General features: G+C 37.3%; 2 protein-coding genes across 5 annotated transcripts; one reads left to right on the top strand and one right to left on the bottom strand.

The window, feature by feature from the left end:
- LOC109830933 (elongator complex protein 3) lies at nt 1,188–8,780 on the top strand. The gene is made up of 10 exons (XM_020398287.1): nt 1,188–1,272; nt 2,132–2,699; nt 3,457–3,526; nt 3,639–3,811; nt 3,899–4,073; nt 5,553–5,719; nt 5,944–6,163; nt 6,290–6,394; nt 7,092–7,244; nt 8,367–8,780. Exons 1-10 carry the CDS (start codon nt 1,188–1,190, stop codon nt 8,520–8,522), a joined length of 1,872 nt encoding a protein of 623 aa, XP_020253876.1. The 3' UTR covers nt 8,523–8,780.
- On the bottom strand, nt 9,589–16,166 carry LOC109830509 (serine/threonine protein phosphatase 2A 57 kDa regulatory subunit B' theta isoform-like). Of its 4 annotated transcripts, XM_020397779.1 has the most exons (4): nt 16,044–16,166; nt 15,600–15,867; nt 14,279–15,510; nt 9,589–10,135 (listed from the first exon to the last, which is right to left on the bottom strand). In XM_020397779.1, the coding sequence occupies exons 3-4, from the start codon at nt 15,470–15,472 to the stop codon at nt 9,794–9,796; spliced, it is 1,536 nt and encodes a 511-aa protein (XP_020253368.1). In that variant the 5' UTR covers nt 15,473–15,510; nt 15,600–15,867; nt 16,044–16,166; the 3' UTR covers nt 9,589–9,793. The 4 variants fall into 4 exon arrangements, with proteins under 4 accessions (XP_020253368.1, XP_020253366.1, XP_020253369.1 ...); XM_020397777.1 differs by having other exon boundaries at nt 14,279–15,867; XM_020397780.1 differs by having other exon boundaries at nt 14,279–15,711; nt 16,044–16,160.

Consider the following 16,827-nt stretch of genomic DNA (forward strand, 5'->3'; position numbering starts at 1 on the left):
TTTAGATCTGATTTGTGACTTTTGAGTATTAAATATGGCATTGAGACCTCATATGTGACGTTAACGTATTACATATGAATGTTAGATGTGTACTTCATCTATAAGATATATTTCTAGATGTACACTTCATCTTGTTAAAAATTGTAAATTGAAGTTTAGAGAGATGTGTTTTGCCTCAAGTGTTGCTCAACGTATTTCAAAATTATTGGAGTTTGCTGCATACAAGTATACGTTCGTCTGTTATGTGTGACATTTACTCGTCTCATGTAGCAATACTCTATTATATGTGACTCTTATCTGTGTTCTGTGATATTTTGTCGTTGCTTGTGACAGTTGTCGTTTATATGTGACTTTGTAGTTAATTTTTATTTGACACACAGATATGGTCATATCACTTCTAATGTTACTGAATCTTTCAACAATTGGATTCGTGTGGCGAAAACACTTCTTATTTGTGATATGATGAATCACATTCGTGTGCAAATTACGGAAATGATGAATACTCGCCACGAGATGGCAACAAAAAATTCTCCAAGAAATTTGCATGGAGAGCACTCTTGAAGTCTCACATTCTATAGTTGAAAAGAGGTTAAATCACACTGTAATGTATACATATCACATAACAGCAGCATATGTTATGGATAATGAGTATGTCACACAGAATGTAAAAATATCACATAACAGCAGCATATGTCACACATAATACCAAAATGTCACAGGAAACTATCATATGTGATATACACGCAGCATATGCCACACAGAATGCATAAACATCACATAAAAACAGCATATGTGACATGAAACTGTCATATGTCACATGAAACTATCATATGTCACATAATCAAGTGTAATAAATCATATAAATATTAAAAACTTGAATAACATAGCAAATATCACATATTATCTATAAATATCACATATTGACTATAAATATCACATAAAAGGACACTTGGATATTAATATAGAAAAAAATAAAAGAAAAGAAAATAAGAACCATTACATAGACATTTAGAAGAGGAGAAGCACACCCCCATACCATAACTAAACAAACCAAGCCATTAACACAACAACATCCAAGCAGAACTTATACGAACAGGGTCTTTTTTTCCTCCTCCTTTCCTCTAATCCCTCTAAATTTATTAATCCCTCGATCTCTCAAGATCAACTCTCATTTGTACTCCAGGATCATGTTGTTCCCAAGAGCCAAGCCAATGCAAGCCCTGAGGATGTTCTCCAGCATCGCCCTCTGCTTTGAGAGTGCATTCACTACTGGTGTGCTTGGAACCTATTACAAAAGCACCAAACAGTAAGATAATTAGATGATCAAAAGTTTTAGTAAATTAATTTTTAATACCAAACTTCATCTTCAGAGCTTGAGCATGGGAGAAGAGCGTAACGGTAATAACTGGTTATATAAATAAACTTCACAATAGTTAATTTAGTCGATCCGTATTTTCACTTCATTTTCTCTAAAACGGAATTTTTATTATGGATTTACTTTAATAAAAATTCAATATGAAATTCAATCCTGGCCTAGTTTTTGTCCCTTGGGTGCAAAACGACGCCTTGGAAGCCAGTCCTCTCAATCCAAGAGGTCTACAAAAAGAAATAGCTAAGGAAACTAAAAATTTGCAAGAAATTTGTATATGTATGAAAATGAATTTATGTTAAGTAGACAAAAGAATGCACTTTGAACTTACAGTTCTATTAAGCTGGGATCCCAACCGAGGAGGGGGTCGGGGAGGAGGGGGAAGGGGAAGGGGGAGGAGGAGAGGATGTGGCGGAGGAGGGAGGAGGAGGGGAGGGGAGGGAAGAGGAAGGGGGAGGAGGCTGCGGCGTCGGCGGTGGTGGGGGAGGGAGAGGTCTTGAGCCAGATTAGGTCAGCTTGAGGATGAAAGAGATTAAGTTTTAAATGGGGAAGAAGGGTAATTTGGGAATGAATTTCTTGGGCTGTGGGAAGAAGGGGTTGATTGCACACTTGCACTTATGTTTCAATTTAAGGGCTTGGGGGTTATGATTTTTGGGCGGGGGAGGTGGATGCATTGACCAACTTTTTTGGGTTCCTCCAAGCAATTTTCCCTTTTTTTAATTCTCCTATCACAAAACCCCTTTACCTAAAACCCAAACCCAGACTGCGGGAACCCGATCCCTCTCTCTCCCACAAATCCACCCTTCATTCCCAACGGAACCTTCTCCGCCCCGCCCCCGAAACCCAACCCTAACCTTACACTAGATGGGCACCCTCAACCCCAACCCCGCAAAAAACCGCAATCCCGCCGCGGTCGGCGTCGCCATCCCCGCGATGCTCTGACGAAGGAAGCCCGCGTCCGGCCATCGCAGATCGTCTCCCATGTCGGCTCTCTCCGTCGCGCGGCCGAGGACGTCGACCTCAACGCCCTCAAATACGCCGGCTGCCGAAGTACCGGCCTCTCCCGCGCCCCGAAGCTCGTCGAGATGATCGCCGCAGTCCCCGAGGCGGACCGAGATGCCTTGCTCCCGAAGCTACGGGCGAAGCCCGTGAGGACGGCGTCGGGGATCGCTGTTGTTGCTGTAATGTCGAAGCCTCATCGGTGCCCGCATATTGCGACGACGGGGAATATTTGTGTGTATTGTCCGGGGGGGCCGGACTCGGATTTTGAGTATAGCACGCAGTCCTATACGGGGTACGAGCCCACGAGCATGCGGGCGATTAGGGCAAGGTGATTGCTTTGTTTTATCTTTCAAGAATATTAACATAGTAAAGTGAATGAATAATAAATTTTCTTGCCAGATTTCAGTTTTTGTGGTTTTGGGTATCAGATTGTCATATAAACGTCAATTTGAAAACTCTGGGTACAAATTGTCAAAGTAGGACTTCAGGGTATCAGATCTAGAAAGGTGTAAACCTTTCTGGAGTACAAATCAGCCTTTATTTTCAGTTTAAACCATGAGAATCATGTTGAAGTACTGTTTTATTAGGTTATCGTCACTATTTCCTTCACATAAGAGGCAGAAAAGATACAGCTTTGGAAATTTTGAAAGTGGCTGATGCAGTATTTAGCTCTATATGAATTGGGGACCCATTTCAAAAAGATTGCTGATATGTTTTTGAAAGTTCACTTGCAGTTTTTTTTTCCCTTCTTGTTATTGTTTAGAAGCATATGACAAATTGCTATTAATTTAACCTACTTGGCTATAGCGATGTCCTTATACACGTGGACAATTATTATATATATATATCGTATATGTAATTTCTGTTAGTTTAGCTGACCCCGCATATCCATGTGATTCTTGTCTTAAGCTTCTTTTCCTCTCTCTTTAATGTTTTGCTCTATAATTGGTTATTAAAATCTGATTTTATATACTGAAGTGCACCTTTCTTTTATATATTTTGTGCACCTTAGGTTTGTGATACTATCTGTTTATATTAATGGACTTAGTGGTTATACATTCTTATTTACTTTTAAATTGTTTCAGATACAATCCCTATGTCCAAGCTAGAAGCCGAATAGACCAACTAAAAAGGCTAGGTCACAGTGTGGATAAGGTAAGATACTATTCATTTGTAACTTTAAGAATCAGGTGAACTGAAAAATGTGAGTGCGTATTGTAACTACATGTTGCCTGGATGAGTATTTTCATATTGTATCTTTTTGTAGGTTGAGTTTATCTTGATGGGAGGCACTTTCATGTCTTTGCCTGCTGACTATCGTGATTATTTCATTAGAAATCTTCATGATGCTCTGTCAGGACACACCTCAGCAAACGTGGAAGAGGCTGTCAGCTATTCAGAGCATGGTACCATCAAATGTATTGGCATGACAATAGAAACGTGAGTGACCATTTGAATATGCATACCTAAGTTGTTCATTTCCATAGTTATAGCTAAAACTGTATTCTGCTGCACTTTACTACCCAGGAGGCCTGATTACTGTCTAGGGCCTCATTTACGTCAAATGCTATATTATGGTTGTACACGACTGGAGATTGGAGTACAAAGTACCTATGAAGATGTGGCTCGAGACACTAATAGAGGTCATACAGTAGCTGCTGTTGCTGATTGTTTTTGCTTAGCGAAGGATGCTGGTTTCAAGGTATTAAGTTGAGTCTACATTCATTATGAAATATGTCTCTAATTTCATAAGTTTTTAATTATCAATGACTCAAAGTCATATATAATCAACTTCTGAAGTGGCGCAGTAGCAACTTTCTTTTGCTTCTCTGCTGCTCTAGGAATATTTCTGCTGACCTCTTTAGCGATCTGACTTTCTGGGGGACACGGGAAAGTAATTTTAGCCATCTGACTGATTATATATTGGTACTTTTCATGTTCTTCCTAGTCAAATAATTCCGAGCAACATTCGTCGTTTAGTATCAGAAAATAGGATTTCTTAAATCTTTGTATAAGTTTCTGATTTGTTTGTCGACTTAGTATCTGTAAGGGATCTTGCCAACTTTAAATCCTGAACAAAGAATTTTAACTTTTTAGGGTTTCACGGAAAACCTTAACTAGTTAACTTTATGGCGAGATATTTGAAAACAAACAACAATCACAGAAAACACAAGAAGATTTATGTGGTTTGGCAATGTGCCTACATCCATGGGATAAGGGATATACTTTATTAAGAAGAAGATGCAATCTCACTTTCTACTTAACGATCTCTCACAAGAGTAGTTCATCAGGCTTCTTGTGAATCCTTACAAGAATATAGCTTTCCTCTTGTAACTCCTTACAATAGTTCTCTTCTTTTTCTTCTTCTTCTTCTTCATCTTCTTGATCTTGATGGCTTGGCCTTTGATCTCTTCCTTATGGCCTCCTTTCCTCACAACCCCTATTTTTCTCTCAAATCCTAGATCTTAGATAATATCCCTTTAAATAGAGTAGAAGTCTTGGGCCCTAAGGGGAAAAAAAGACAAGGATAGAAACCCAATAGCAGCAGGAAAAACCTGCCTGACAGTGTGCACCTACCACAGACGTGCGGTGGCCGCACACTGTCCCAACTCTGGACTGGAACAGTGTGCAGTTACCGCACGCTGTCCCCTTGCTGCTGCCGTTGTTGCTTGCGCTACTGCTTGCTGCCACTTGCTGCCGCCATTGTTGTTGTTGCTGCTGCTGCTTGGCGCTAAAATCAAATCTATCTCAACAGGATCAACATGGGTGACCAATTCTCAGCATTCTACCTCTCTGCATTTGTATACATAATTACCAGCGAAGTAAAAAGATGATTATGGTTGGTTAAACTACTGTCGCCCTTTTGTTGTTTATGCATGAAATTGAAAGTTTACTCCCAATTTTTTCTTGTTATTTGCCTGGTTATTAAGTTGAAAATGGTAAGTTGTGGCTTTACATGGGCAAATTTAGTTTTATAGATAAATGTTCAAAAATGCAATTTATGTAACATGGAATTATCAAAGACAAATGATCATACTATTTCATGGAACTCTTTCTCATGTCCTACACTCAAATATTTTTATTGTAGTTAACTTTTACAGATAAATTCTGTTATCACATTAGCTGCTGAGTAGGCAGTTTTCTAATATGAATTTCTATAAATTCTCTACTTGCCTACTAGGTTGTTGCACACATGATGCCTGATCTTCCAAATGTTGGTATCGAAAGAGATATGGAAAGTTTTCGAGAATTCTTTGAGAATCCAGCTTTTAGAGCAGATGGGCTTAAAATCTATCCAACCCTTGTCATTCGTGGAACTGGTCTCTATGAGCTATGGAAAACTGGCAGGTAAGTTAATCTTCGGGACCATTCACATTTCTTGCCTTTCAGGGAGATATGCATCAGAAGTTGCTATTGATCTATTGTGATCTGAGCTGAATTGATGCATTTGCTAATTTTGGTATTCTATTTAATCAAGTCCATGTTAAATATGACCTTATGGTTTTGATAAGTATATTCATAAGAGATTTCTTCCTTCACAGAATTAATTAGATAACATTTTTTTACTGCAGGTATAGGAATTACCCACCAGAACTCCTGGTGGACATTATTGCTAGAATTCTATCCATGGTACCACCATGGACTCGAGTTTATAGAGTCCAAAGGGATATTCCAATGCCGCTAGTTACTTCAGGAGTTGAGAAAGGAAATCTTCGAGAGCTCGCTTTGGCTCGGATGGAAGATTTAGGCTTAAAATGCCGTGATGTTAGAACGCGTGAAGCTGGAATCCAGGTAAGCTGATGTCAATAACATCCTATTCTTTCTCGAGACAGAATTTTCTCTTTTTTTTTCCTTTTTTCTTTTCTCTTTCTTCTTCTTCTTCTTCTTTTGACTTTGTCCAACTGATTCTTTTCCCAGGACATCCACCATAAAATTAGGCCAGAAGAGGTGGAGCTTATACGGCGTGACTATGCAGCCAATGAGGGCTGGGAGACCTTTCTCTCATATGAAGACACGCGCCAGGTAAATTGCATTGAGAAATCAAACGAAATTGTGATCCTTTTGTTGATACATTATATTTGAACTTATTAAGATCTTGATACATCTGTAGTATGTCTTTGGCATTTTTGAGACACATTATAAAATTTGAGATATGTTATAGAAGCATTCAACAAGTGTCCTAATCTATTTGGATTAGATAAATTCTTTGATAATCTTTGACGCATGTTATAGAAGCATTTTACAAGTGGCTCTAGTCCAAAAGGGATATATTATAAAATTTTCCTCATTACGTAGATAGATTAACTATCATTCGAAGGTGATAAAACTGATTTATCATACAAATGAGTTTGATAATATTGGTTATTGCACTATGGATTAGACGAGAAGAGCAAGGATTAATAATGAGATTAACAAATTGATACCAGGAATTACACTGCAAGAATTTTTTTTAAAACAATAGAAGGGTGAAATAATATTAATTGATGTGTTATAATGAATTGAATATTGAAGTTTACTCTTATTTGTGTCAAGAGCACGCACATCATTAGGCTGGGCAGTTTTTTTCCTGTTCAGTGTTCTTTATACTGGCATAACTAATATTATTTGCTGGAAAATTTTGTTTATTTTAACTTTTGATCTAATTATGTTTGTTGATGTTAATATGTTATTATTGTTGTCTGCAATGTGATATTGACCAGTTTCCTTGTATTTTGGATAGGATATTCTGGTGGGATTGTTACGTTTGCGTAAATGTGGCCGCAACACGACTTGCCCTGAATTAATGGGCAGGTGCTCAATTGTTCGGGAACTTCACGTCTATGGCACTGCTGTCCCTGTACATGGGCGTGATGCTGACAAACTGCAACACCAGGTAACCTTCAATAAGTTCATTGTAACACATCAATTGATATTAGTCGCCCCCCCACCCCCCCCCACCCCCCTCTTCTCATTGTAGTCACAGTATTGATTTTTTTTTTGGAGTCTGTATACTCCTTAAATCGTGTGTATTTGAAAAACTACATCCAAATGATCAACTTTGGGGGGGAAAATAGTGCCCCCAAATGAACGAAGCATCAGCTTTTTGGATAGTTTATTTATATGGTTGGATTATAATCATCTCCTTCACCAGAACCCTTTTTTCCCCCACATGAGGTAGTAGGAAATTAGGAATCTTGTGACCCAACACTTCCCAAGTGCACGAGTAACATTACATATGCACTTCCAAGCATGTCTTTGTGTTTGTGTGCTTCTGGACTTAAAACTAATTTTTAGTTAGCATTAGATCCCTAAAAGAGATGGTTAATCCAACTACATGAATGGCAGGTATACATGTTATATAACTGACAAAACCTGTTTAAAAGCAAGTTGTCTCTAGTAACTATCTTGTTTTGTATAATTAAAGCTTCTTTAGTATAATCTTCATATGAAGATTACAATTTGGTCGACATTGCTTCTACCTGTGTCAAAATGTGCGCAGGTCTCTCTCTAAAGTTTCCAGTTAAACCTGATAGCACCCTGATTAAATTAGCTTAACATGCATAATTAATTGATGTATGTATTGTTAGAAGTTTGGCAGCTATGTAGAAAATCCAAGACATGACGGGTGCTGGTCCTCAAGAATCTCAACCATTGGCATCCATGTAAAAATTGATTAGGTTTTACCATAATCCTTATTCCTACATGAATGGATTAGCTCATTTAAGAATTAGATTTTTTTTTTCCAAAAATAAAATATAACTTTTAAATCCTTCTGACTTGTTGATCTTTCTGATTACATTTGAGATGGGTTGAAAAACGAACAACTTATGAGTACAAAGCAATGTGTAGTGATTTTTCGGCTCCTCCAGCAGGAACGTAATCCTTTGAAGTTATATTTCTCCATCCATTTCATGGCTTGAGAGGACTGCGCTTAAAAATCCTTATGTAGTTAACTGATATAATATGATTCAGACTGCTTTATTTTGATTGTATTTTGATTCTAATTATCATACAGGGCTATGGTACACTTCTAATGGAAGAGGCAGAGAGAATTGCCCGGAGGGAACACCGTTCAAAAAAGTTAGCTGTTATCTCAGGCGTGGGAACTCGCCATTACTACAGAAAGCTGGGTTACGAACTTGAAGGCCCGTACATGGTTAAATATTTATAAAACCGAACATTTACCAAAGGATGCGTAATGTAGCATAAACTCTGATTCATATGTGGTATTTAAACTCGTTTTTGCTTTCTAAGTAACAGGAATCAGTCTATTAGTGTTGTAAAATTTTGTACGAGTTGTGGAAATTTTCGTTAGTGTTTGAGGGCGACCTTATCCTGCGCCTCGAACCATTGAAAGCTGGGCAAACCTGTTTAGTAATGTAATATATTTACATTCTTCTTTTCTTAACAAAGCTTAAAGATTGTAGCCCGAACGCATGTTAATCCTTTTCTATTTCTGTAACTACATGTTCGTGATCTTGTGACTGTAGTTGTATGCAATCGAGTCATTTTGCATATTAACTACGGCGAGTTTAGATAAGAATGATAAAGGTGAGTAATGTTATAAAAATGGTAGGAGTTTGAACAACATGATTCTGTAAATACTTTTGCTATTCCTGCAATCTCTGATCGATCACTCTGAACACTTGTAGTTTCAAATAGGACCTAGCTGTCGCCTGCAAGTTACAAATGTAGGCACAGTTGCAATGAAAATGAAGTGGAAAATAAGATATACAAAAGAACAAGTTTAGGTTTGTTTGTGAAGAAGAAAGTTCAGAAAGAATCTGCAAGGGTTATAAATTTCAAAACGAAAATTACACTAAACCACCAAATACTTTTAGGCTTTGTATTAAACCCCCAAAAACTTCTAAAATCGCACTAAACCCCACAATGACTATTGAAATTGCAGAAAACCTCCAATAACTTTTTGCATTTTGTAGATAATAACTCCCATGACGACGTTAATCTACATTTAGATCTAAAATGTGCCACCAACGGAAAAATGTGGACTCACATCGTAATGGGGGCCGTCTGCAAAATACGAAAACTTAAGACAGGGTTGCTGCAATTCCAATAGTTATTGAGGGTTTAACGTGATTTAAGTTTTTGGGGGTTTACCACAAAATGCCAAAAGTTCTTGGGGGTTTAATGCAATTTCCCCTAAATTTAACAAGCCTCGTGGATAGAACAAACAACTTGAGTACACAAGCTTATTTATGCTCAATCCAACCAACTCATATTCAATAACATCAGATATATTATGTAAGGGGGTCAAGTTCAGACCTTCACATATGGAACTCTCAACAACAAAAACGCTACAAGCCTACAACTAACCAAATTTCTCTCTCCCATAAACATCTAATGGCTCCTCATCTTGCCAATGCTCCCATAAATCCCCCTACGGTACGGTAAACATGTACAATATTCTCAGACCATTATTAATCATGATTTTTTATTAGCAATGAGAACGGCCTCATTGCTGGCAGCCTTTATAGCTGCAATCTCTTCAAGACGCTTCCATATTTTCTCACGTCGCGATCTAAACTCCTTGTTCTTTGACTCGTCATCTTGAAACTTCTCTAGACACTCCTCGAATAGCTCAGGATCATCGTCTGAGAAAATTTTGCGAACATTGAGTGTTAGGCTTTGAACAGCTTGGTTCCAATGACCCCTTGTGTTTCTTTCTAGTGAAGGGAAGATTATGGGCAGTATCACCCTTCGATTTTGTTTGACCAAACTGTCTATGCGATCGTTGTTCCACAAGAACAATGCCCTTTCTGCTACCTGCGATGATGAAGGAAGAAAGTGATAAGCACATTTGTCATAATTTTACAACTGTCGATTATTATAATCTACATATATTTCTGCCAACCATTCGAAACTATTGTCCTCATAAACTGAACCATTAGAATAATGAGGTGTCTAAAACCTAGAAAGTTCAAAACGCGACTCATGTACCAGGGTTGATCAGATCCCTCGGCCACACATACCAAACTGTAATATTATCCAACGTATAAGTAGTTTTTTCTTATTTTGAACAAAGGCATAGCCTGGTGTTGAAACTGGGATCGCTAAGGACGACATTAGTTTTCAAAACTTAGAAAAAGTAAAAGCCCTTCAATTAGAGAAAACTTAAGGATCTCATACTAATTAGTGAATATAATTAAGTAATATACTTTGTGGTTTCGTTAGACGTGTTCTTAAACCAAATTCTCCTCTCCATTTCCCACCCTCCTAAAATCAAAGATTGTACAGATGTTACCATAAGTTATCAGACCTCAAAACCATCACAAATTTTACAAAACCATCAAACGTTGTACAAAGTTTACTCACTCTAAGCAGCTCAAATTGAATGCTACGAATATGGGAAAATCTAGAATAACAAGTTAAAAGAACTGCTAGGAATTTTGACGGTGCGAGCAATCCACAATGTCAATAGGTAGAAAATTACACTACAAAGTTTGAGTTCCTCCCTGACCATCCCTAGCAGGACTATATAATACCACTCACTCAATAGACAGTAAAAACAACCTCAAGTGAACTTATACGGGACAAAACTGGCAAGGATTGCTCTATGCAATATCTTGAATCATCAATGTTCTTCTTATTCTTCTGACCACTATTAGTAGAGTTAAGTAATTCATTTTCGGCACTAGAATTGTTGCAAGGTCCTAGCAAAACAAAGATTATTGTTTGATACTGCAAAAGCTTTTCGTTGGTATGGAATTGTGATTCTTCTTGCATTAAGCTATGAAAATCTGGGACTTATCCTAGCAATATGTAAGCCTTATTTTGCATAATAAATAAACAATATAAAGTGCAAGTGTTATGAGATGTTGGAACAGAAGGTGTCTTCTCGATTCTTATTCTAGGATCTTCCTTTCTACTTTTTATTAATTTCTATCTAGCCTTTCACCCTGAATCCTATAGCCTTTTACTTAGCAATACAATCATTATTAAAGCCTGAATCCATAAGCTTACTGAATTACCACCAGACATGTTACAAACCCACTTAAAAACCTTTGCATTCTGCTATACGGAACTCTTATTCAATTGCATGTTGCAATTTAGTAATGGTAGAGTGTCCATGGTTAATCCTACAGTCAAAAAATTCTCTTTGCCTGGACAGAGCTAGGCATACCATACACTGTAATACAGAAAAAAAAAAATCTCACAGCAATATTTAGAAATGAAGAGTGGAAAACCAATATTGCAAGAAGATAAAATTCATAATTGGTTCAGTCGCAAACAAAATCGTGATAGACGGTCAACTGTAAAAGAAAAGTGAGCTAGCCTATACGGATACATAATTTCCAAAATTAGGCAGACAGCTAGAAGGTCACAACTCTTGCAAATAACATGTACAGATGTCTGATATGGTAATTAAGCCAGCAAAAATTGTTTGGGGTCTAAAGGTTCGTGAAAGCTATAAAACACTGGGAGTACCAGCAAGTTGATTTGCTCCATCCGCTTGCACTAAGTGCTGACTGCAACATGTGTTAAAACATTAAATAACTTTAATATCTGTAATATGTATTCAAAGACGACAATTGGGGTGAGCATGTGTATACAAAGGAAGGCACTGGGTATGAACTACCACCTCATTTAGCAAAAACAAACGATAGCAGTGGTGAGTTCCACATACTTCAATGTGACTATCACAGTGATTCCCAGCACTAATCTGTCTCTTTGTAGCTTCCTCAGCAAAATGAGTTACCAAGTCTTACCCCTCTCCCTGTGTGCGTGCGTGCGTGCATGCATGCATGCGCATATCTGTGTGTACATATGTATATATGTATGTATCTATGCATATGTATGCATGCGTGAAACGTTCAACAATAATCCGCTCAAAGCTCAAGTTCCCACAAAAGCAAAACAGTATCTATCAAAGCTATCACCAGGTCTGACTTGAGAAAGTCTACATTTCACATCATCTTGTTCCCCTGACATATATCTTCATTATGAAATTTTTATATGTTCTTGTCAAGAATGTATTGGGTTGCATAGGAGGAATGTTTTCACTACTTTAAAGAGCAAGTGCTTTTTTTTGGAACTTTTGCTGCTTGCTAAATTCGGAGAAGACTGATATTCCGTAGAAGCACGGTTTATAGGAGCCAAATCTTTTTGTTGCTATCAAATACAAAAGTAGGAGTCCACCCACGTGATTGCTCTTTTTTTCTTCTTCACATGGTCTCTCAAAAATCTGTTTTTAATATCTATATCTCTTAAACGATTTCTCACCTTTTTCTGTGGGGGGCAGGGGGAAGTGGGGTGGGGGCGTGGGTTGTTGGGAGTGGGTAAGGGCGAAAGAGAGGCTGAGGCTGGGGTACAAGAAAAGGAAGTAAGAGAAGGAAAGATCTAAACTTCCAATCAACAAACAACCATTCATCATCAAAAACTACCAATCTTTAATTCATGATCAAGACTACCTAATAGATAGTGGTTTTGAACGGCCTGGTAACTTTTGGTGTGAGATTTTGATTTTTATGACTGGAGTCTCATAATGACATAACTTCGGGAGTAATGTAAGGCACCTTGTTCCAAACCTGGTAAAATAGAGGATGCAGATGAGATGCTGAGACTAAGCTGTGACAGTATTGAGTCTATACAATGGCACACGAGTTGGATCGGTATTTGACACTGAAGGAAGATGGTTAAGGTATTCGGTGGGATTTAGCAAGAAAACAAACAGGATTGATGGTTCAGCTTCACACCTCAAATGAGGTTCCATAGCAATAAAGAGCCATCCATTTTCTGAACAATTAACTTAATTACCTACGAACTAATTTATATGCTCTTTTTTCCATGCCACTGTCTCCTAAGCTATAATGAGGAAAGGGGTAAATAAATAATTTATGCGAAGTGAGTCGGATTTAACTGACTTTGCAGGAGTTAAATACACAAGATACTACACTTGAAGTTGAGTAAGGCATGAAGCAAAAACAATAGTACATGTATGACTGTAACTAAACCAGAAATTACACTTGAAATTAAAAAAATGAGTAAAACTTTAAGCAAGTTCAAACGTCAATATTATTCTGCATGATACAAGTTGTTTAGTTTATCAAATAAAAAAGATAATTATATGATCATAATGCCTTTCCTAGAAGAGATGCATCTTTCTGAACGATGGGACAATATCAGTTAACAGGTCTGTGATATTGCTCAAATAAAATTAACATCAGAGAAACGCAAGACAACTTTCAAGTTAACTTGGTAGACCAATCCCTTCTGGAACAGATGATGCAATCAGTATTTGCTTATCTTATCATCTTCCTTTTTTCTTGGAAATATTAGTTTGCTCTAAGGTTGCATGAGCTTAAATTGCATATCCAATTACGTGTGGTTTCCTATCTGTGAATTAGCATAATTACAATTAATATGGGACCAGGTGAGGGTTGATGACAATCAGCCGGTTAAAATCCAACCTCCCATAAAGCCTTCTCGAGTTTGCTCCGAATCTGACCTCCGATTGATTTAAACAAAAATGATATACACAAAAAGTATACCAAATTACAATTAATACCCAATTCCAAAGCTTTGTGAAAGATATGCATTCCATCCTTATACATCAAAAGGACAACAAAATATACACATTTAAAGTAACTAGGACAACCAAATGGGTTGATCTTTTTTTAAGGAAAGGACTCCCAATGTTAATATGACAGCGATGTTAGAAGATATCTACACTTCTTGCAATTGTAATCTGCTGTATCAGTTAATTCCTCTAAGCAATTTTCTAGTACAATGATCATGCAACTAAAGTGAAGGTCAATGCTCATAAGAAACTGACAACCATGCAAAAATAATAATTTTAATTTTACTACAAACAAGAAAGGAATGCAATAGAAAGTAACATAATTGAAGCAAGTGTGATATATAGTATGTCTACATCCATATGGGACTAAACGATTGGAAGGTTGATACCTGAAAGTGAGAACTGCTCATACATCGAGCAATTTGCTGGAAAAGTGGAACCATGCATCGCTGGAACTCTGCTGGCTGAGTTGCCTCTAGAACCTCCTCCAACTCTCCTAAGAACATCACTTCCTTTGAACTATTCGTAATAGGCCAGTACTTCAGCAACCCCCTTATAACAGTATCTGCAAGCTTACAATCTTTCTCAACAAACTGTGTGATGCAATAAGATAATTGTTGATGATACATGGATATGCACTTTGGCTTGTGAAGAGGAATCAATGCTCGGACAAGGAACAATTTGTGCTCTTCCTTAAGTGGCAAAGCAAACCCATTAATTATACTTCCCAATATCTCCAACAGCTCGGAAATCCCATTATGCTTTTCTGTCTCGAAGATAAACCGATAGAAAATATTGTTAATGGATTTCCTTACAAACGGGCGATGCACCATGAATTTACCATAAATACGGTGAAGTATTGTCTTTAGGTATTCTCTTTCTCGTGGATCTTCGGAGTCAAAGAGGTCTAATAGCCGAAGAACAAAGTAATGGTCTACATATCTCTTAGCCAATTTGGCATCAGTCTCGGGTGATGTAACAAACCTCAAGAAGAACTCATAGACAACTTGCAAGTGTGACCAAGCAGGATCCATTGAAGGTTCCTCATCTTCCAAATCAAAGGCTTCCAAGGCTTTATTCTCACGGGGTGGAGATGTAAAAGTCCTAAAGAGATTAGTGGATACCATTTTCGTGATTTCTTGCATAACGACTTCTGTGAATTTTCCACTCGCCGAAGTGATATAATCGACGAGCTCTAACAATGTTTGCCTCTTTATGTCCTTCTCCTTTAAGTTCTTTGTTGGGTCAGTGAAATCAAAGCAAACACAACATAAGTTCAATTTTTTGATGAATAAACTCTGTTTCTCAGAGCTTGGCGCGTCTCTGAAAGCAGGCAACGCTTCGTATGGAGGGGTTACCAAGCTTCCATTAGCTTTTGGGTTAACTGAAGAGTATTTGCCACCATGATGTTGTACATAATTAGAACCAGGAGCCAAACCGTTAAGATTCGAAGGTCTATTAAGTGACCATTCCCCACTTCTTGAATTAGCAGAAGAATTCGACGGAAGAACAGATGCACCACCAATTGAATCCCCTGACTTTGATTGCTTTCGTGGAAGCTTGCCCAGTATTTGTTTAATCATTTTAAGCAAAAAGTCTACAATGTTTTCAAATACCAAAGCTTCGAAGAAAGAAAAAAAAAATCTCAAATTTAGGTATGCAATTGCTGAATCAGCTACAATCCATCACAACACTTCTGAAAACAAATACCTTATATATCGAACCCAGAAAATTTTCTTCAGCAATTTCCTCCGAGTATCAAGAGATCTTCTTCCATGCTCTAGTCAACACAACCAGTGACAATTTGGACAAAAACCCGCATCTACAAGAGTAATTTTGAGATGAATAAACCCCTTGCAGAGGGAAAATATCAAGAAATTACTGAAATAATCAGTCCACTCCCAGAAAAAGAGCCTCCTTTCTCTTAGAAATCAAAACCCCTCTCTCCTCCAAATCAAAGACCCAAATTGGAGTGGGTCTGATCTAGAAAGAAACAAGTTTACATCGTAAGAACAAACTGACGGGAAAAAAAAGTACCCACATCATAAATAAAATACAAAAAGTCAACAGGAGAAAAATAAAACCAGCACACAATATTCAAAAAGGTGGGATTTTTATCAACAGCAACGTTTAGAAGAGGAATGAAAAGCTTACCCTCTTTCTCTTTCTACGAGCTTCCGCTGCTTCTTCGATGGTGATGAGTGAGAAGAAGAAGAGAGAGAGAGAGAGAGAGAGCAAGAGAGAGGGTCTCTTTGGAAACAAAAGAAAGAGCCTCACCGCAATCTATCTTATTATTTATGCAAAGTAAATAATCAATAATGGTTCAAGGTTTTTATTTATTTATGCCTTTGATTGATTTTTTTTTCATTTAATTTTGTAATGGTCTTTAATTGATATTTGTTTATTAAATGGGTAGAATCCAGATATTGGCAACTGGCATGTGGAAAATGTCCAATCTTTCTTTTTTTTTTACTTTCTTGGAATTCAACTTCTAGCACTCTGTTTGAAAGTTGGCTTTGTCTCCTCACCCTGAAGATGAAATGACAAAACTGCCTCCCTTGCCTTCCAACCCCTCAAAAAATTATTCTTCCCTCTTTTCCTTCTTTTATTTTTGTTTTAAATTTCACAAATCTATCCTGAACTTTAGGGTGTTTTGTATAATATATTTCTGAAATTTACAGATCAGATAATCTTTTTTTATTACAGAATTTCATTATAGTTGACAATTAATTAAGTGGTCATGTGCTTCACATGTGACATAATTTGGAAAATTTTGTTTATTTACTTAACATACTAGTTTTCTACCATGTGTGATGCATGCATGGCATAGAGTGTGAGAGCATTATATTCTGATTGTCAATAAAACTGATATTCTGTTAGATTGTTTTTATAGATTTTTTTAATTATAAGAAAATTTATGTTGATTTATAAAGGACGA

The sequence above is a fragment of the Asparagus officinalis genome, chromosome 2, assembly GCF_001876935.1.
Source record: "Asparagus officinalis chromosome 2, Aspof.V1, whole genome shotgun sequence".
Lineage (NCBI taxonomy): Eukaryota > Viridiplantae > Streptophyta > Magnoliopsida > Asparagales > Asparagaceae > Asparagus > Asparagus officinalis.